Source organism: Acipenser ruthenus, chromosome 34, assembly GCF_902713425.1.
Source record: "Acipenser ruthenus chromosome 34, fAciRut3.2 maternal haplotype, whole genome shotgun sequence".
In the NCBI taxonomy this organism is placed as follows: Eukaryota; Metazoa; Chordata; class Actinopteri; order Acipenseriformes; family Acipenseridae; genus Acipenser; species Acipenser ruthenus.
In genome coordinates this window covers 5,206,366-5,224,160 of record NC_081222.1, presented here as the reverse complement: position 1 = coordinate 5,224,160, position 17,795 = coordinate 5,206,366, and the positions used below count along the sequence as shown (strand labels likewise).

Below are 17,795 nucleotides of genomic sequence, written 5' to 3'. Positions count from 1 at the left end.
AAATACAACAAAGTCTCGAGAATTCTCAGCTGACTGATTTCATCGTGTAGCACAACACTAACACGCTTGCAAACTGAAGGTGTGTGTGTGTGTATGTATATTTTGTAGGCAAATGTTCCAGATTAAAACAGAAATAAATAACGTAATATAAAATGATATACACGTCACAATAAGTGCGTTCCCTAGTATATTTCCATGTTGACAAAACAAATTGTCATTAAACTCGGATGTCCTGTAATACATATGCATGGATAAAAGTGCCTGGGGTCTGCAAAAAAAAAAGTAAAAAAGAAAAAAAAGGACATTTTTACCTTACTTTGGTGACTTATTTCTTACTGTATGGCATGTATTTATTTATTTTGTTTCTACATTTCACTTATGTTGGGAACTACAAATTAATTAAAATGGTGCTTTTGGCTGATTTACTTTTGCTGCACCAATACCCTGAAAAGACGTAAACTATCCTTGCTGTATGGATAGTCTGACAGTTCTCGCGCATTGCTGATAACTTGGCGCAAGGAACTACTGTTCCTCTCAATGCATGCCACATTGTGACAGTACTGTACCATTACAAGACTAGTTCAAACACAATTTGTTTCAAAATAAATAAGGAGAAGAGATAAATGACACACCGGACAAGAATGTAAACTGGATTCACAAGATTTTTTTTTGTTTGTTTTAAGTCAATAAATGAAAACACCAAAAAAATTAACAAAAAATGAGAAAATACTCATTTTGGCAAGGTGCAAGCAGTCACTGTTACACTGATCAACACACACTGCAGATTTACCATAGGAAACATTTTTGTACGTCACATTTACAAAAATACATCAGACGACTCAAACCAGGCCCCAAGAGCAGTAGCCTCTACATACAACAGGGCTGTCAAACACACAGATCCAGGGGGAAATTTCAAATCCAATCAATCACACAGAATACATGTTTAACAAATCTGAAGGAAAAAAATGGGCAAGTATACTCACCAAAAAATGCATGTCAGTACATTTAGGCTACATTTAAAACATTTCTGGAGGCAGGGTGTATTTCTCTCTCCCCCTCTAGTATTACACAATTAAAGATTCTGAAACAGGCTAGTGTGCCTGGTATTTAAAATACGAATTGGTTTATATAGACTGCATTGCAGAGTGGATTACTTTTCAATGGCTCTCAATTCAGGAGTGCTGCGTTTAAAGAAAGCAAGAGTTTAGACTGCTAATGCCTTCTCCTATCAGAAGTGTAGTTTGACAAGCCTGTTTATTACAGGTTATAAAAATCACAGGAACCCATCCCTTTGTTTTCATCACTGTGGGGGCAGGTTCCTGCATACACCAAAACAAAGTGTGTTTCAAAAGCAGAGAAAGGTTGTTATTGTATGCCCTATTCCGCATTTACTTTAAAATCACCGATTCAGCTCTATGAATTAATGATTTATTTTGAATAAAAAGTTACACCAAGTGTAGAATGTGTCGTTGTACTTAATTCTATAGCGATTCTGTAACGCAAGTGGATTGTAAGCTCTTGCTAAAAAAAATAAATGCCTCAAAAACAAATTATAAATTTGCTTTGGAAAAAACTTTTTTTTTATATCCTGCAACACAGGAACTAAGCTTGACCTTCAAAATGTATAGTGTTGTAGAAGGAAAAATAGGAATGAAACATCAAGCCTCCAACACAAAAAACAGAATATTAAGACTTTGTTGAAGGTTATTCTGATGAGGTTTGATTCTTTTTTAAAAGCCATTATAAGAAATCACAGAAAAATCATATGAAGTTTGGTAAGACATGACCATACAACCCCATCCCAGGCAAAACAAATACATCCACACATTCAACACATGTACTGGGCAATGCTGTGCAGAGGGCTGCGTGCTTTCTTAAAGTTTCACACATTTGTGGGGGTGAACGCTTGGTGACAGTTTGCACTCGGGCAGTCTGACCACAGGCTGCACAGACTAGCCTTCACTGACAGGCGGACTGGGAGGGAGGAAGGTTTGCTCACAATACTTTATAAGCCATTTTTCCACAAGCAGTATAACCAGTGTTGTGAGCAGACAACTGGATTAAATAATGCCATCTCCCGCAGAGCAGTTCACCTTCAAAATTTGGGCAGTGGTCACAATGCATTTAAGAATGAACCAGGGAGGATTGGTAGCAAACAGGAAGAATAAGTCAAGTACAACTAAAAGGGGAGCTGTATTTTGTATTTTAAAGACTTTCCATATATAAAATCACACTTGCTGGAAAAATGGTTTTAGCAACAAACAAAACAATATTATGCTATTTATATATATATATATATATATATTTATATATATATATATTTATATATATATATATATATATATATATATATATATATATATATATATATATATATATATATATATATATATATATATATATATATATATATATATATATATATATACACACACACAGGTTTGACAATCTGCAGTCTCTCAGGAGATAACACCAAAGATGAATTTCAACAGTTTCAATTAGAGAAGTCAAGTTATGCAGCAGATTCAACAGGTGCAACCCCTAGCTGTTGGAGAGACACAATGAGGGTCTATTTTAACGATCTAAGCAGTAGTGGATCCAAGTACCACCATCCTTAATTATAATAAATTCAAGGATGGAAATAAGACGAACTGAAATAATACTGCACAGCAGATTCACCCTTTCGAGGTTTTAAAATTAGTCCACTTAGCCCCGGTGTATGAGGGAACAAGCTCAGGTATGCAATTAAACTTGCATTAAAACCAGGAATGGATCAAATTGCTTAACAATGGAAGCCTTATTTCCATCCCTGTAATCCTGCTGGCATTCTCCTCGCACAAGTTTGGGTTTCTGGTATTATGGTCCAGAGTCGTTTAGATTTTAAAACTAGACGCAAAAGATGTTTATAACCAGAAAAACAGAAGCTTGCTTTATTTTTTTTTTTAAACTTGGTTGCCTTTTATTTTTTGGGGGAAGCAGCCTCTCCCTTCCCATCTCTGAGAAGGGTTCAGGGTTTCATTCTACAGGTTTGAATTTTACAAACATGTCTGATACAGGTAAAGCAGATAACCTGCACCACAGTGAAGGATGCTGCTACATTAGTTTTTTTCAAAAGCAGACTTTGCAAAAAAAAAAAAAAAACACAACCCCAACACACACAACACACTGGGATTCATACCCCCCCACCCAGCAACCCCTGCCCTACACATCTAATGAAATGGTCCGCTATAAAAAAAGTAAACAAAAAAAAAAGTTCATGTGCATCACACATTTGCGCAAATTAACAAAAAATAAATAAATAAAAAAATAAATTAAATGTATAAATGATTTTTTTTTTTTTTATAAAAACAAAATGTTTCCAATTCTCCAAATAGCAGTTAGCATTTAAACTAAACAAGTAAGCTCACACTTGAGAGATTAGCTGACAATGAAGTATGCAGAGATTGCATATTGTGCCACACAGGGCGGGGCGAATACAAGTTTAGTCTGGACCCAACAAACACAACAGGAACCACTAACTCAGTTTAAAAGGAAGTATGCAGAGATCACACATATTTTTTGTATTATTTTCAGCCTCTTGACTTTTGAAATTCATCTTAAATAAATCTACCAGTCCTTTCTATTTTAAATTGTTAATCAAGATCCCTTCTATTTGTGTTGATTTATGTATTTGTTTCGATGAAAACAGGATTGTTTTACTACAGAAAAAGGAAACTGGAGGAAACGCAGCAGCAATGTCACAAATACAAAAAACGAGAATTAATAAATCAATCTTGCAAAAACAGCGTAGATCGAGGACCATTTATATCTAAAACAAAACTAAACAAAAATCATGGTTCATTATTACAGTATTATCGGTTTACAGAAACTATGGCCATCAATAACCCCCCCCCTCAAATTCACTTTGTCTTGGTCAACTCATTTAATTTTTTTTTTTTTTATAATATTTTTTATATATATATATATATATATATATATATATATATATATATATATATATATATATATATATATATATATATATATATATATATATATACTCTCGTGTGTGGTAGGTATTGCAAAAAGCCTTGATTTCTATATATAAAGAGCTACTACTGACAGCTAAATCGTACAAGTCTACTTATAGGATTGTTAGACTTGAAACAAGGTCCCCATGCATTCGTAATGGTTCTTGTTGTATTCAGAAACCGCAGTCTCACTTGTGTTTTCAAACATGTTGGTGCCTAGTTAGTTGGGCTTACATGGAACAGAAATAAAAACAGACAAAACCGCCTTTTTATTTTCTAGCTCATCATGGTTTGTGTACACTCCCTATTCTCTTCTGGCATTAAGACCCCCTCCCCCCACTCAATGGAACATGGAGCTTTACATTTCATATCCTTAAAAACCTACCTTTACATTTTTAACCTCAGTGTTAAATGTCTCAACTATAAACATCCCCCTTCTATTAAAGTCTCATGGGTTAGAGTTGATTTCGTTAGTCCCTTGGAATCGCTTGTGCATCCCTGTGTTTGTATTGGTTCAGACAGAAGACAGTGGCTTTTATTTTGCCACCCCTACCTTCCACTGAGAAAGTTAGTTTGTATCACTACACCCCCCCCCCTCCCCCCATGAGGAGTATCCTAGCACAATTTTGTTTAGTCGAAGCCCCCTGATTGAATCCAGGATACAGGGGTGGACGGGTAGCAGTGAAGACAGTCCCCCCACAAACTCTTTTCCTAACCCCACAATAACAGGGCAGTGTAATATGTAGACATGGGTGAGTTTCCCTGTAACCGTCCCATATTCGATACCTGCGGAGACAAAAAAAAAAAAAAAAAAAAAAATCAACCCTTTGAGTAGTGAGTTCTAAAATACAGTGCCGGTCCTAAGGGAGTGAGAGTTTTTTTTTTCCTGTCTACTGCATGTCCTTGATTATTATGAGAACAGCTTACAAACAAGCTGAAAGCTATATATATGTTTGTATGTATGTAATGAACACTGACGAAATAGACAATTTTTACCGTAAATACATAACAAATAATTGTTTTATTTTGTCATAGGGAAAGGTTTTGACTAAAAAATAACAGTTAGACAACAAACAATAAAACAGGGTGGAACAGCCACAACATGTCCTAACAAAAAAAAAAAAGGCTGAACTAGAGGGAGAGAACAAGAAAGAAAGAGAGCAAGAGAGAAAGAAAGAAAGAAAGAAAGAAAGAAAGAAAGAAAGAAAGAAAGAAAGAAAGAAAGAAAGAAAGAAATCATATCTGGGTAAACAGGTTGTGGGGGTGGAGGGAGTGAGAGTGTAATGCTTCAGCGTATGATACTGCTTGCATGGAGCAACACACAGAGCTTGGCGCCGCCTCTTCACTGTCGCTTGATGTTGATGGTAAATATTCTTCACTTACGTCTTCACTGACACACTCACTGACATCCGATTCAGTGGAAGAATTCTATGCATTTGAATTTAAATCGGAATCTGAATTAAGTATTATTTCTAATACCTCTTTCTCACTGAGCAATTTTCGCCAGTTTACAGTCATTTTTGGTGATGGTTTATTGTATGTAATTCAGTCAATATCTAGAAGAGGGCACAAGAGACCAATAAAAAGGTGTTACAGAAACCTAGTGTTACAATATCTGGTCATCAGAAGTTTTGTTGGCTCGGTAATTCAAGTTCAAAAGTTGCAGAACGTACCGGTACGTTCGTACTCCCTGGGCACCAAAGAGCAGCGAACGTACCGGTACGTTCGTACTACTCAAAGGGTTAAAGATCTCTGTGATTCAGCATCAACAGCACTGCTAGGTAACCCATTCCAAACCCCCTCCTTCCCTCTGTCCCAAGTCAATCTCCACTTAATTTCCAACTGTGTCTCCTCTGGTCCTGATTTTTGTGCTGCACTTAATATTTGTAATGTTGTTGAAGCTGACACCCTGGGATCCTTCAAGAAGCTGTTTGATGAGATTCTGGCATCAATAACAACCAAAACGAGCAAGATGGGCTGAATGGCCTCCTCTCGTTTGTAAACTTTCTTATGTTCTTAATATTGTTTAGGGTTAAGCTTATCAAGTCTTTCCAGTCCGATAGCAAAGTTTATGAAGGCAGTCAACTCTGCACGTCTAAATAAAAAAAAATAAAAAAATGGTGTATATATATATATATATATATATATATATATGAATAGAACTGAAGGCCTTTTTCTACTTGTGTCTGTTTCAATTTTAAAATAAAATTGAAATGATTCATTAAATTAAAATGAATATATTTAAGTGTCTTCTCACACAATCAAGAAAACAAATCCATGACTTTTACTGTTCGGAATTTGAAAGTCTACACAAGTTCATATTGTGTGTGGTGACTGAGAAACACCTACAAAATTAAATCACTTACATTACTGCATGGAATTAATATGTTTAAACACCTGCAGTCTGATCAAATATAAATCTGAAAATTAAAAACATGTATATATATATATATATATATATATATATATATATATATATATATATATATATGAATAGAACTGAAGGCCTTTTTCTACTTGTGTCTGTTTCAATTTTAAAATAAAATTGAAATGATTCATTAAATTAAAATGAATATATTTAAGTGTCTTCTCACACAATCAAGAAAACAAATCCATGACTTTTACTGTTCGGAATTTGAAAGTCTACACAAGTTCATATTGTGTGTGGTGACTGAGAAACACCTACAAAATTAAATCACTTACATTACTGCATGGAATTAATATGTTTAAACACCTGCAGTCTGATCAAATATAAATCTGAAAATTAAAAACATGTAAAACAAAAACGCTGATAAAATATTAGTGTGCATCATTTTCATGTTTGCTGCAATTTGGTAGGACCCTCAAGAAAAAAAAAACCTCTATCCCCTTACAGTCCCAAAATTAATACAATTAAATATATAGGCTAAAATAAACAAAATTACTTAAAACTGCTTTTGAACACAATGAGGTGACTTGCCTGACACGCGTGCCCCCTGTTGCCGTGGCTACACCCCGTAGCACGCGGACAGCCTATCTTTCAGCACGGGAGGGAACTGCTCTGAGAACTGCTGCCAGTTCTCCTCGCCCACCTGGTCTTTGAACCCGTGGAGGATCTGAGGAGGGAAGCAGGAGGGATAGCTCGGTTATAGGGCTGGTACTGGTGAAGAGTGTCCATTTCACATAGGTTTGGAGTGTAAGACTCCTATTGCATTGCAATTTCCCTATTCCAGGCTTTGATCTCGATTAGCCACAGTGTTTTAATAACAGGCTCAGGTGTGAACTCATAGTAGAACTAGGAATGGATCACACTGCAATGCAATGGGAGTCTTGTATTCATCCTTGCGATGCACCAATGTCCCGTACTGGCAGGGATCACAATATACGTGCTGGTCCTGATGGGCTGCTTGTGTGATTCAAATGGACAGTGTTATTCATACCAAATACAAAAACACTTCAATCAAATCACTCTGCAGTGTGGTGGTGTCAGGATGTGGGGGGGTCCTAAAAATCTATTTGTGACTAAATAAACACAAGGCCTCTTCTACCCATGCCTGGGTGTGTGTGTGTGTGTGTATCATTTAAGTGCCTTCTCACACCTCCACACAATCAGACGAGAAAACAAATCCACAACTTGCTGTTCAGAATTCGAATGTCTACGCTGTCGTTCATCATATTGTGTGTGTGGCGACTGAAGAAACACCTACAAAAAGTAATTTATTGCCATGCTGCAATATTGCATGGACTTAACACTTTACAAATACACGCAGCTTGATCAAATTTAACCAAAAAAAAAAAATCTACATTGTGGGGTGTCAGGATGTGGGGTCCTAATAGAATCTATCAGCTGTCTCACCTTGCAGAACATGTCCCTCAAGTCATCTTTTGGAGTCACCCAGGAAGCTACAGCATCGCAGAAGAAAATGAAGTCCTGGAAACCAAAGCGATAAAAAGTAAGAGCCTGGCTCCATAACATTTACCCCCGTGAAGCCAGCTAGTGACATCCCTAATCCCAGAATCTCGAGGAGCTTACTAACCTGCACCACACCTCCAGGATTCACTCCAATCATCATACAGATTCCTCGGAACGCCGAATCCTTTTCTTCATTGTCGCGGATATTCCTTAAGGACGTGCACCTGGGGAGGAGAGGAGGAAATTAAATGAGAACATTAGGTTATTATCATAACCCTGGTTCCCTGGAAGAGAAATGTAACCATTACCCAAGGCTTGCACCAGGTTTTCGTGGGCCCCGGGCAATGGACCTCCAGTGGTCCCCCTTCACCCCCAAATCCAATATTTTTCTATCACAAAGGTTTTTATAAAAATCGGTAGTCCCTCACTAAACTGGACATGTCTGGAGACATGAATTGTCCGATTAAAAAAAAAAAAAAAAAAAAAAATTGTAATACATCTGTACATAGGCCTATACAAAAATTGAATAAACCTGCAGCACACTTTTTTTTACTTGAGCCTACCGGTAACACAAAAATCATGCTGCTGCATATTACACACTACTGTAACAATTTTACCACATTCTTTTTACACTAGATTAGTACACAATTAAACAGAACACACACTTTACAGAAATAATTTAAATTTACACAGAAAATGACAGTATTTATTGCAGTTTTAGATTCTTGTAGTCTTCTCCATTTTTGACATCCATATTTGTTTCTTTTTATTTGGAGGTTTGCCAGGTTTAATTTTTGATGGTTTAAAATCTAGAATTATAATAGGTGTTCAGGCGGTATAATAGATTATAATGAGGCTTGACAAAACGCTTGTCAAATGAAACTCTTGATTATTGTAAAGTATGACGGAAATGTGCAGATTACCATATTCCTTCAAATTTAAGACATGCTTCACCATTTTTCACTTCTCAAAAATAGCCTGCGTCTTAAATTGGCAAAAGACGTGACTACCTGAAAACACAAAACGGCAAAGTGACTGACTGCTGAGAAAATAATAAAAGGTGTCTGCCCAAACACAAGCAGCAACATGACTGACTGCTGAGAAAAAAAAAACAGGCCAAGCTTCCTGAGAATTCCAAGAGAAACATTTACAGTTTCAGCATTTCTAACAAACAGTACCAGCTTGGATAGATCGGAAATGCTGATCAGACCCCCGTATGTTTCAACATGCCAAGCAATGTTCAATGATGTTGTGGTTGCTGGGTTACATGTTGCCTGATGCAACATGTATAGACAAGCTCTGTGGTTAAATCTACAAAAACACTTTCATGTCAGTTTTGTACGATACAACAGCGTAATTGAGTTTGTACCTTTGTAAATGCATATTTATTTTAGGTATTTGAGGGTGGGAAATTTGGGCTGCATCTTAAATTCAAAGGAAAACTGTATTACAGAATGTCTTTAATTGGCACATTTGTATAAATTGTATGTTGAGATCAGCCAATAGCTTGCGGCTTTACGAAGAACTGGGGAGGACGGAAGCCAATTGGGAGTGAGAAGAGACAAGCAGGAGGAAAAAAAAAAAAAAAAAGAGAACTGAAGTTTCAATGCATGCACAGTTTAGTGTATTCATTCCTAAAGGCTGCTTGAGTAGGATAGCTGCCACATACAGTACATTTACTCCTACTTGCAATTGTATTTCTGCATGTGTGTGGGCCCCCCTCTGGCCCCGGACGCCGGCCCTGCCATTACCAAATGGGTATTTACCACCAAAAGACCCAAATCCTGTACATCAAATCTGCTCTCTGAGCCTGTGATGCAGTTGTGACCCCGCCCACGAGGGATCAGTCACAGATCTCATCACCATTTTTCCTTTAAGCCTGCTGCAAATAATGGACCCAGCAACCTTGAAGGGTTACGATAATAAAACAAACATTCAAGTATGAAACGTAATTATTACCGAATGGGTGAGCATACCCAAGCCGTCGCAAGGGCATGACTGCACAAGGACCAGAAAGCTACATGGCTAAGCTGAGAAGCTGCCCTATGCGTTACCATTAGGAACCCTAGTAAGTAGCTAGGGTGGAGAAACTGAGGATTTCACCTCTATGCCTGTTTTAAGGGTTGACTGGGAAGCCGCCCTTAACCCTTTGTGGTCCTATGTCGGACCTGGCCCGACATCGTAATTTTCCCTTTCCGGTCCAATGTCGGACATCATCAAAAAGACGTAAAAAACAGGTCTCTAGTTGTTTTTTCTCCAGAAAAAGCAGAGAAAATCATTCAATGGCCGAGAGACCGATAGGAGCCGGAAAAAAAAGGGGGCATATTTCATGAATACTGATAGACCCGACACTACATAGATAACACGGACATAAACAAGATAGCTGCTTCCGCATCCAGCGCTCACAGAACATCAGACATTTGCAGAGCTTTTTTTAGGTGTTATAGTAATAAAGTAACGACTTGGATCACATTATTGAGGAGTTTGGTGATAAAACGAGTGATCAAGAGATGATTTATAGGTATGTACTACTATTACGAGGTATGTAAAAAATATAGCAAACAAGGGGTGGGACGGGGCTGGAGATGCAGTACTGAGTGTCCTGTTGATATGCTGAATAAATGGACCGCAAAAGGGTTAACACTCTAGTTCCAAAACCAGGGTTTTGAGGATCCACAACATTCATCCTGTAGAACCTAGTGAAGGTATGGGGAGTAGCCCATGCCGCCGCATTGCAAATGTCCTTGACAGCTGCACCCTGGAATAAAGCCCACGAAGTTCCAAGGCCCCTGATGGAATGGGCAGTGAGCTTTTCTGGAGGGGTCAAGTTAACCATCTCATAGGCAGTCCTGAACGTGTCTGCTATTCACTTGAACAGCCGCTGCTTTGACAGGGCTTGACCATGGGACTTTGCCCCATAGCAGACAAATTGTTCAAACTACCTCCAAAATTTCTGTCCCGTCAACAGAATGTCAGTGCCAGAACTGGGCAGAGTGTATGATGCTGTCGCTCTATCAGACTGGAAAGGAGGTGGATGGAAAGCCTCCATTTCCACAGACTGGTTGACATGAAATGCAGAGATCGTCTTCGGCAAGAAGGCAGGATTGGTGCAGAGTGTGACCTTTGTCCTGGCCTCTGTAAAAATTAAGCAGGCTTTCGCATTAGATAATGTCTGCATCTCACTCACCCACTTTATAGAGGTGATTGCAAGCAAGAAAGCTGCTTTAACCCTTTAAGGACTAAGATCGTGTTAACAGGATCATACTGAAATGGGCTTATAGGACTGTGACCATGTAAACACGATAAAAAAGCACTTCATTTTGATGACTTACAGGGCCACTGTACTTTGCAGTACAAGCTTGAAACACATATCAATGGATAGGGAAGGGACTAACGTTCACTTCTCGGATAGCTTTTTTGTGTGATGTCACAGAGGGGCACTTGGTGTCTAAAGGGCGGAGACAGTTTACAGCAGCCCGGCAGAGACAAAAGCAGAAACAAACCACAGGAACTTGGAAACACTGTAAATCTATGTATTTGACTTATTATATTACATCATTTATTCTGGTCATGTGTTTTGGTATATATATATATATATATATATATATATATATATATATATTTACAACACTTATAAATATGAAGAAACAAGTGGATAGAAGCATATACTATTTCATGAATTAAACTTATCAGGGGCGTCTTTTTTTTCCTTCTTGATAATTAGGGATGCACCGAAAACCGAATCCACTCAAAAGATTTCGGCAGAATACCGAACCGAACACCGAATCTACAAAATCTGTCAAGAAAAAAAAACTGAAGGAAACTGTTGAATGAAAAACAGACTGGCAGCTAAGAACAAGGGACACGCACCAATCTATTGTTTTGAGCCTTTTAGTTCATAATATTTTTATTACAGAATGGAAATATATCCCTGAATAAGATTTTGGTTTGAAACTTACACAATTTACCGCTAGCCCCCTCCCCCACAACAGAAACGTCAAAACACAGAACTGTTTACTTGACCTTTACAAGAAAGGAGAGCTGCATCTTTTGCCATAACTCACTATGTTCTTTAATGACATTTCAACCTGTCACCTGATCCGAGAGTAGGGTTGCCAACAGGCTCCAGAATCTCGGGACACTAAGGGAAGTCAGAAGTCAGGTTTTGTAACCCCTCTCTAAAATGCAATGGATTCAGTAAAGTAACTGTCGCTAACTTAATTGAATTGTTTTACTTAGTTGTTACCAAAAGCACACACATGCCTGCGAGGATCGTTTCCATCAAATCAGACCTATACAGCAGCTGATTGAATTTCTGAGTCTCTGACTGGGCGGGACTGTGTTAAGCAAGAAATATTAAACAAATAGAAACTTTACCTGCTGCCACAAGGTTAAATGAAAGAGTGCAGAGTTATCTATAATAATGGTGCTACACCATTTTGATAGATATTGTTTACTGTATAAAAAATTCAAGCAATACGATTCATCGTTGTTATGGGGCTCCGGATAGAATCGCCATCAGTTTAGTGAATGTATTAAAATACATTTACTAAACTGCTCAAGCAATTCACATTCATTTTACACAAATACATTAGGAGAGGTGAGTTTTAAAAAAAAAAAAAAAAAAAAAAAAAAAAAAACCTGACCTGCCTTAAAGTGTCCCAAGATTCTGGAGCCTGTTGACAACCCTATCTGAGAGCTATGAGGAAAAAATTACTGTGATGAGTGACCTGAATCTCCCAGCGAAATAAAATCCACGTTGATTTAAATACACACTGTGTGTGTGTGTAACACATATCAAATAGGCTACAAAAATAAATAGTTTAAAAAATATTAATAAAACACAGCAGTTACCAAATGGTTCAACTTGTATTGGCACATTACAGTAACAATTTTATTTACTAAGAATTGTTTTAGGGTATAAAACAGTAAATGCTACATTGAGTTTGAGTATGAATTTTTCAGTAAAAAAAATTGAGATTAGCTATGATTGTTTCAGTTTAAATTTATTTTTTACCTTAGAATAGATTAAACATTTTTAATTTATACCAACTGATTATTATGTTTGTATTTTAATGTCAAAACATAAATTGAAATGTAAAAGCTTCTAAAACAGGGAAACAACACTTTCAAAAAAGGAAAAAAAAAAAATTGTAAATAAGTCACTGAGTCAGCACCAAATGTAATAGGTATCCACAAAGTGAGTTGTTTGGAACAGAAAGGAATCCAACAGGTCAAACTGCACTCAGATCTTGAATGTTTAGCTTCATAGGTGGCTGACTTGGCTTTCCTGAGCAAGGTGTCACTAAAGGTTTGTGTGTGACACACTTGCTGCTTCGCTGACATCATGACTTTGTGCGTTACCAGTGATCTTAGCATGTCTCTGCTCAGGCTGGCTCTGTGTTGGGTTTTGTTTTTGGTCACCAAGCTGAACACTTTCACAGTGAGCATTACTGTGAAAGATGACCAAAATGCCTAGCGCGGTAACATTACAGTAATGCCGATTCTTTTGTTCTGGACAGAAATATAAAGTTTCCTTCTACAGGATTCCTGCTGATCCGGACAGGAGGGTAAAATGGATTTCAGCGATTAAAAGAAAATAAAAAAAACGAAAAAGACTGGACCCACTCGTTTGTAGTGAGCGCTTCATAATATATTGGTAGTTCTGATCTTACGTTATTATTAGTAGTAGTATTAAGTCCCACTAACACGCTTACTTGTATGGCCATTTTTTTCATAAATATTTAGCTATACAGTTAAACAGGATTACACTTATGCAGGTCGGTGATTCCCAGTCCTTACATAAAATATTTTACCGTTAACAAAATCCATAATGCTACATTAATGATCTTACTGAACTTAAATATAAAATCACAAACCAGCCGTTTATGACTTGTTTAAAGCACAATGAAACAGCATTTATCTACAATGTAATTGTACGCTACTTGCAAAGTAAACAGAAGTACCTTAACCACATTAACAATGTTAATGCTGTGCTCATTTTTATAAAATCAAATTTTTAAAACGCAAGTTGGTTTTTTCCCCCCCCCAGACAAAAATGAATGCATAACTAATGCATTAATTAAAAAACAAAAGGTACCGTAGCCAGTTTGAAATAATTTCCTCACAAATCACAGTACTTCACACTCCCTCCAGTGTGCCCGAAACTAGCACTTGAAACACAAGCGAGTCAGCTCAACAAAGCCTGATAGGCTATAGCAGAACGGCAGGGATTATACAAAGAAACTGGGTGGTAAGAATTTCTGTCAGTCAGCCCACGATAACTTTATTTTATTTTTTATTAAACAGGAGGTTGGAGTGTCAACTAAACTCAAAACCTGATTGGTTAATCTATCTTGCTTGCCTTGCCCCAAGGCCGGCCCTGACATTAACATTAACATTTTAACTACAGGCAACATCATAGGCGATGAGTGAAATACGGATTACGTATTATTGCGCATCATCTCTGATAAAAGCGTACCCCCGTATTACCAACTCAAAATGCATAGCGGATACGCAAAATGCTTCCCCAGAGTGTTCTGAAAAAAGGACACCATTTCCAAGATGCTACTGAGAAAAGGTGATTTTGTGATTTTTAATAGTCAACTACAGCCAAAAAACACCTGGATCAGGGGGAGCACCCCACTGAAAAATGCTTGGTCTTGAAAGGGTTAAATGATAGACTTCAGCTCAGCTGAATATAGCTTTATGAGTGCATTAAGCACCACGTTAAGCCTCCAGTGAGGGACAATGTCTTCCATAGGTGGCCAAAGCTGCCGAGCCCCTTTCAAAAACTGCCCCACCAGGAAGTGAGCTCCTGGGGAGACCGAGTCAATCTTGACATGGCAAGCTGAAATAGCTGAAATAGCTGCCACACAGACCTTTAAATGGAGGGGGAATTTCCCTCTTCAAACAGGTCCTGCAAAAATTGCAGCATTACTTCCATGAGTCACGTCGTGAGGTATAACCGACGAGGCAGACACCACGTCTGGAAGATGCCCCACTTGTACGTGTACTGGGAACGCGTGGATGTTGCCCTGGCATTCTATAGGGTGTGAATAACCCTTTTAGAAAGTCCCAGGTGGCTCAAATGCAGACGTTCAGGGGCCAGACACAGAGCTGCAGGGTCGGGATGCCACAAGGTCCCTTCCTGCCTGACTGCCAACGCGCAGTGACCTGCTCAGTCTCCACGGTTGGCCGTTCAGGAGCTGCATCAGGGTTGAAAACCAGATTCTCCTGGGCCAATATGGGGCTACTAGGAGGAGCAGTGGGAAGGCATATAACACCTGCAACTGGCGTGTTAAGACATTTATTCCCAGCGATTTCCCGCCTCCTATTATGGGGAATCAGAGGAGGCAGTTGGTTGATTCCTGGGAGGCAGAGGTCTATCCCTGCTCTCCCAGATGAAGCCTCCACTCTGAGCTGCTGAGGACTGCCATTGAGAGGTCTGCCACCCAGTTCATCACCCCGGCCAGATTAACTGCCCACAGGTGACAGGTGGTTATGGTGTGCCCACAGCAAAATCTTGTGGGCCACACGATGGAGACTGGGTGACAACAGGCTGTCCTGGTGGTTGATGTAGGCCACCCGTCATGTTGTCTGTGTGGACAAGCACACATCTCCCTTGAATGCCCTGCAAAAAATGCTGCAAGGTCAGATAAATTGCTTACCTCCCTTCTGATGACACTCGATCTTGTGTGACTGACTAACATTTGGGCTCTGTCACAGATATTCACAAGTCCTTTTTTTTATTTGATTACACATATAATATTACGGTTACTAGGAAATCTTTTCACAATAAAAACCCACCCAACAAAACATTATCCAATCACTGGTTAGCCCTGTTGTCTTTGCAGCCAATCATAGTAAGAATAAGAAATTGGATTGCAGCATACACCCCCCCCCCCCCCCCCCCAACTCACTCAAATCCAACTGGCTGTAAAACACACCCCCACACCACCTAGCTGCAGCGAACGCATTTTGCATGAAGTTCTAGAAGGAATAAATGTCAGCAAGTAAGTACTTATTTCTCTTTACTACTTTTAAACTGTGTTCTAAAGTTTAAGCATTGCAGAAATACATTTCTAAAACTGCATTCTTGAAAAATCTGGCAAATTCAGTCGAAAATTGCCTACCGTCAACAGGCAAAATATCACACCGATAGGACTAATTGATAGCGCAAAAAAAAACAAAAAAAAAAAACAGAAGTTAATTTACCAAAATGGAAATGATTTATTATGGATGCAGGAAAAACACATTAACAATACGCTCTGCAGCGTCAATCTAGAAATCTGTCCTTGTGTGAACTTCATGTTTTTGTTCCATTATGAACCTACAATAAAAGGTAGGTTAATTTGCTTGCTGAACCCCCAGTCCCTTATTAATGAATTGCGCTTCCCTTCTGGGTGATTTGTGATTCATTCCCCTCTCTCGTGTGACACCGGCACATCAACAATGCTGTTTATGCCATCTGTTTAATGGGCTGAAGCAGGGCTGTGCTCACTTAGAAATGCGAGCGCCCAAATCCGCCGTGCACATGAGCAGTAGCAGCCAGCAGTCAGCCAGGACTGGCTAGGATTGGCTTAAAAATGTCTGGATGGAGCACAGCAGGTTAGCTAACATGGTGATCAGGCGATCAGTGCGCATGTGCCATGACAACAAAGGCTATAAATATGAGCAGCACGACTTTGGCTCTTCTCAGTCTTGCATAGCGTGTTAGTTTAAACATTAAAATAAAATTCACAAGTCTAACTATCTTTGTCTAACTTTATATTAATGCTGCTCGTCTTATTTGTTCAACTTCGTTCTTTTCACAGTTTTAATCTGCTTTTATTTGGTGCGGTCTGTCCCTTTGTCTCCCGATGCTGCTGCCCTTCAGCAGTGCTTTAACTTAAGCTCAGTAGTATCTTGCTGTGTTTGGGAATTTTTTTTGTTAATTTACCAACCACTATTGCCCGTTTGGTGTAATTAGTTATTAAATAGACTGTACAGTATATTTGTATTTTATATACACACTATAAATACACACACACATATATTATATATATATATATATATATATATATATATATATATATATAGTAAGACAGCAGGGAGGGGGTTAAAGCCTCCCTGCGAGAAACATGTGCGAAATGCACATTTGTTTGGTTAATTGTGTTTTGCTTTATTGTTTGATTGTGTTACTTTATTGTTTAATTTAATTTGTTAATTGTTTTATTATTAATTATCCCCTGCACCTGGTAGCTATTGTTAAATTAAAACCAGGTGCAGGGTATTAAAGGAGAGCAGTCAGTTTTCTAGGGGCTGCTGAGGAGGAGGCGGCAGATGAGGTGCTCTGCTTCCGAGCATTCGAGAGGAAAAAGAGTGTGCAATTTAAACCTGTGAGGTTTGTGTGAAGGGGTTTGTATTACAGGTAAACGGCTTAGCCGTCCTGTGAGGTAGTCAAGGAGTTACCCGTGTAGTCAGCTCTCCAAAACGGAGTTAGGTGTTTATTTTGTGTTTTGTTCTGTTTTGTTTCGTGTTTATTAAAAATAGCGCAACCGCGCTGTAAAAATCCATTCCTGTGTGTGTTGGGTCAGTTTTTAAAGGGGCAACGAACCCGTGTGGCAGCGGTTCTTTCACAAACATACATATATATATATATATATATATATATATATATATATATATATATATATATATATATATATATATATATATATATATATCCTACAGATGTCAGGACTGCCCAGTCCCTGACCACATTCCGGCGCCTCCTTAAGACTCACCTCTTCAAAGAGCACCTGTAGAACTCCTCTGTTTGTATCCTGGGACACTATCACCCTTCATGTAAATGTGCTTTATTTTGCTCTTATCTGCCCCCTATTTTACTGCATTTAATCCTGTACTTCAGA

The 17,795-nt window shown here is 38.4% G+C and overlaps 1 protein-coding gene across 3 annotated transcripts in view; it reads right to left on the bottom strand.

The window, feature by feature from the left end:
* Positions 1-644: 644 nt before the first annotated feature.
* The window catches only part of LOC117970691 (transportin-2), a 124,803-nt gene continuing 107,652 nt past the window's right edge, over positions 645-17,795 (bottom strand). For all 3 annotated transcript variants that reach the window (XM_059007248.1, XM_059007250.1, XM_059007249.1), the window contains exons 23-26: positions 8,027-8,126; positions 7,846-7,920; positions 6,970-7,105; positions 645-4,796 (exon numbers count right to left, since the gene is read on the bottom strand). In XM_059007248.1, coding sequence (XP_058863231.1) covers positions 6,998-7,105; positions 7,846-7,920; positions 8,027-8,126 — 283 coding nt within the window. In that variant the 3' untranslated portion in view covers positions 645-4,796; positions 6,970-6,997. The remainder of the gene's footprint in view (positions 4,797-6,969; positions 7,106-7,845; positions 7,921-8,026; positions 8,127-17,795) is intronic.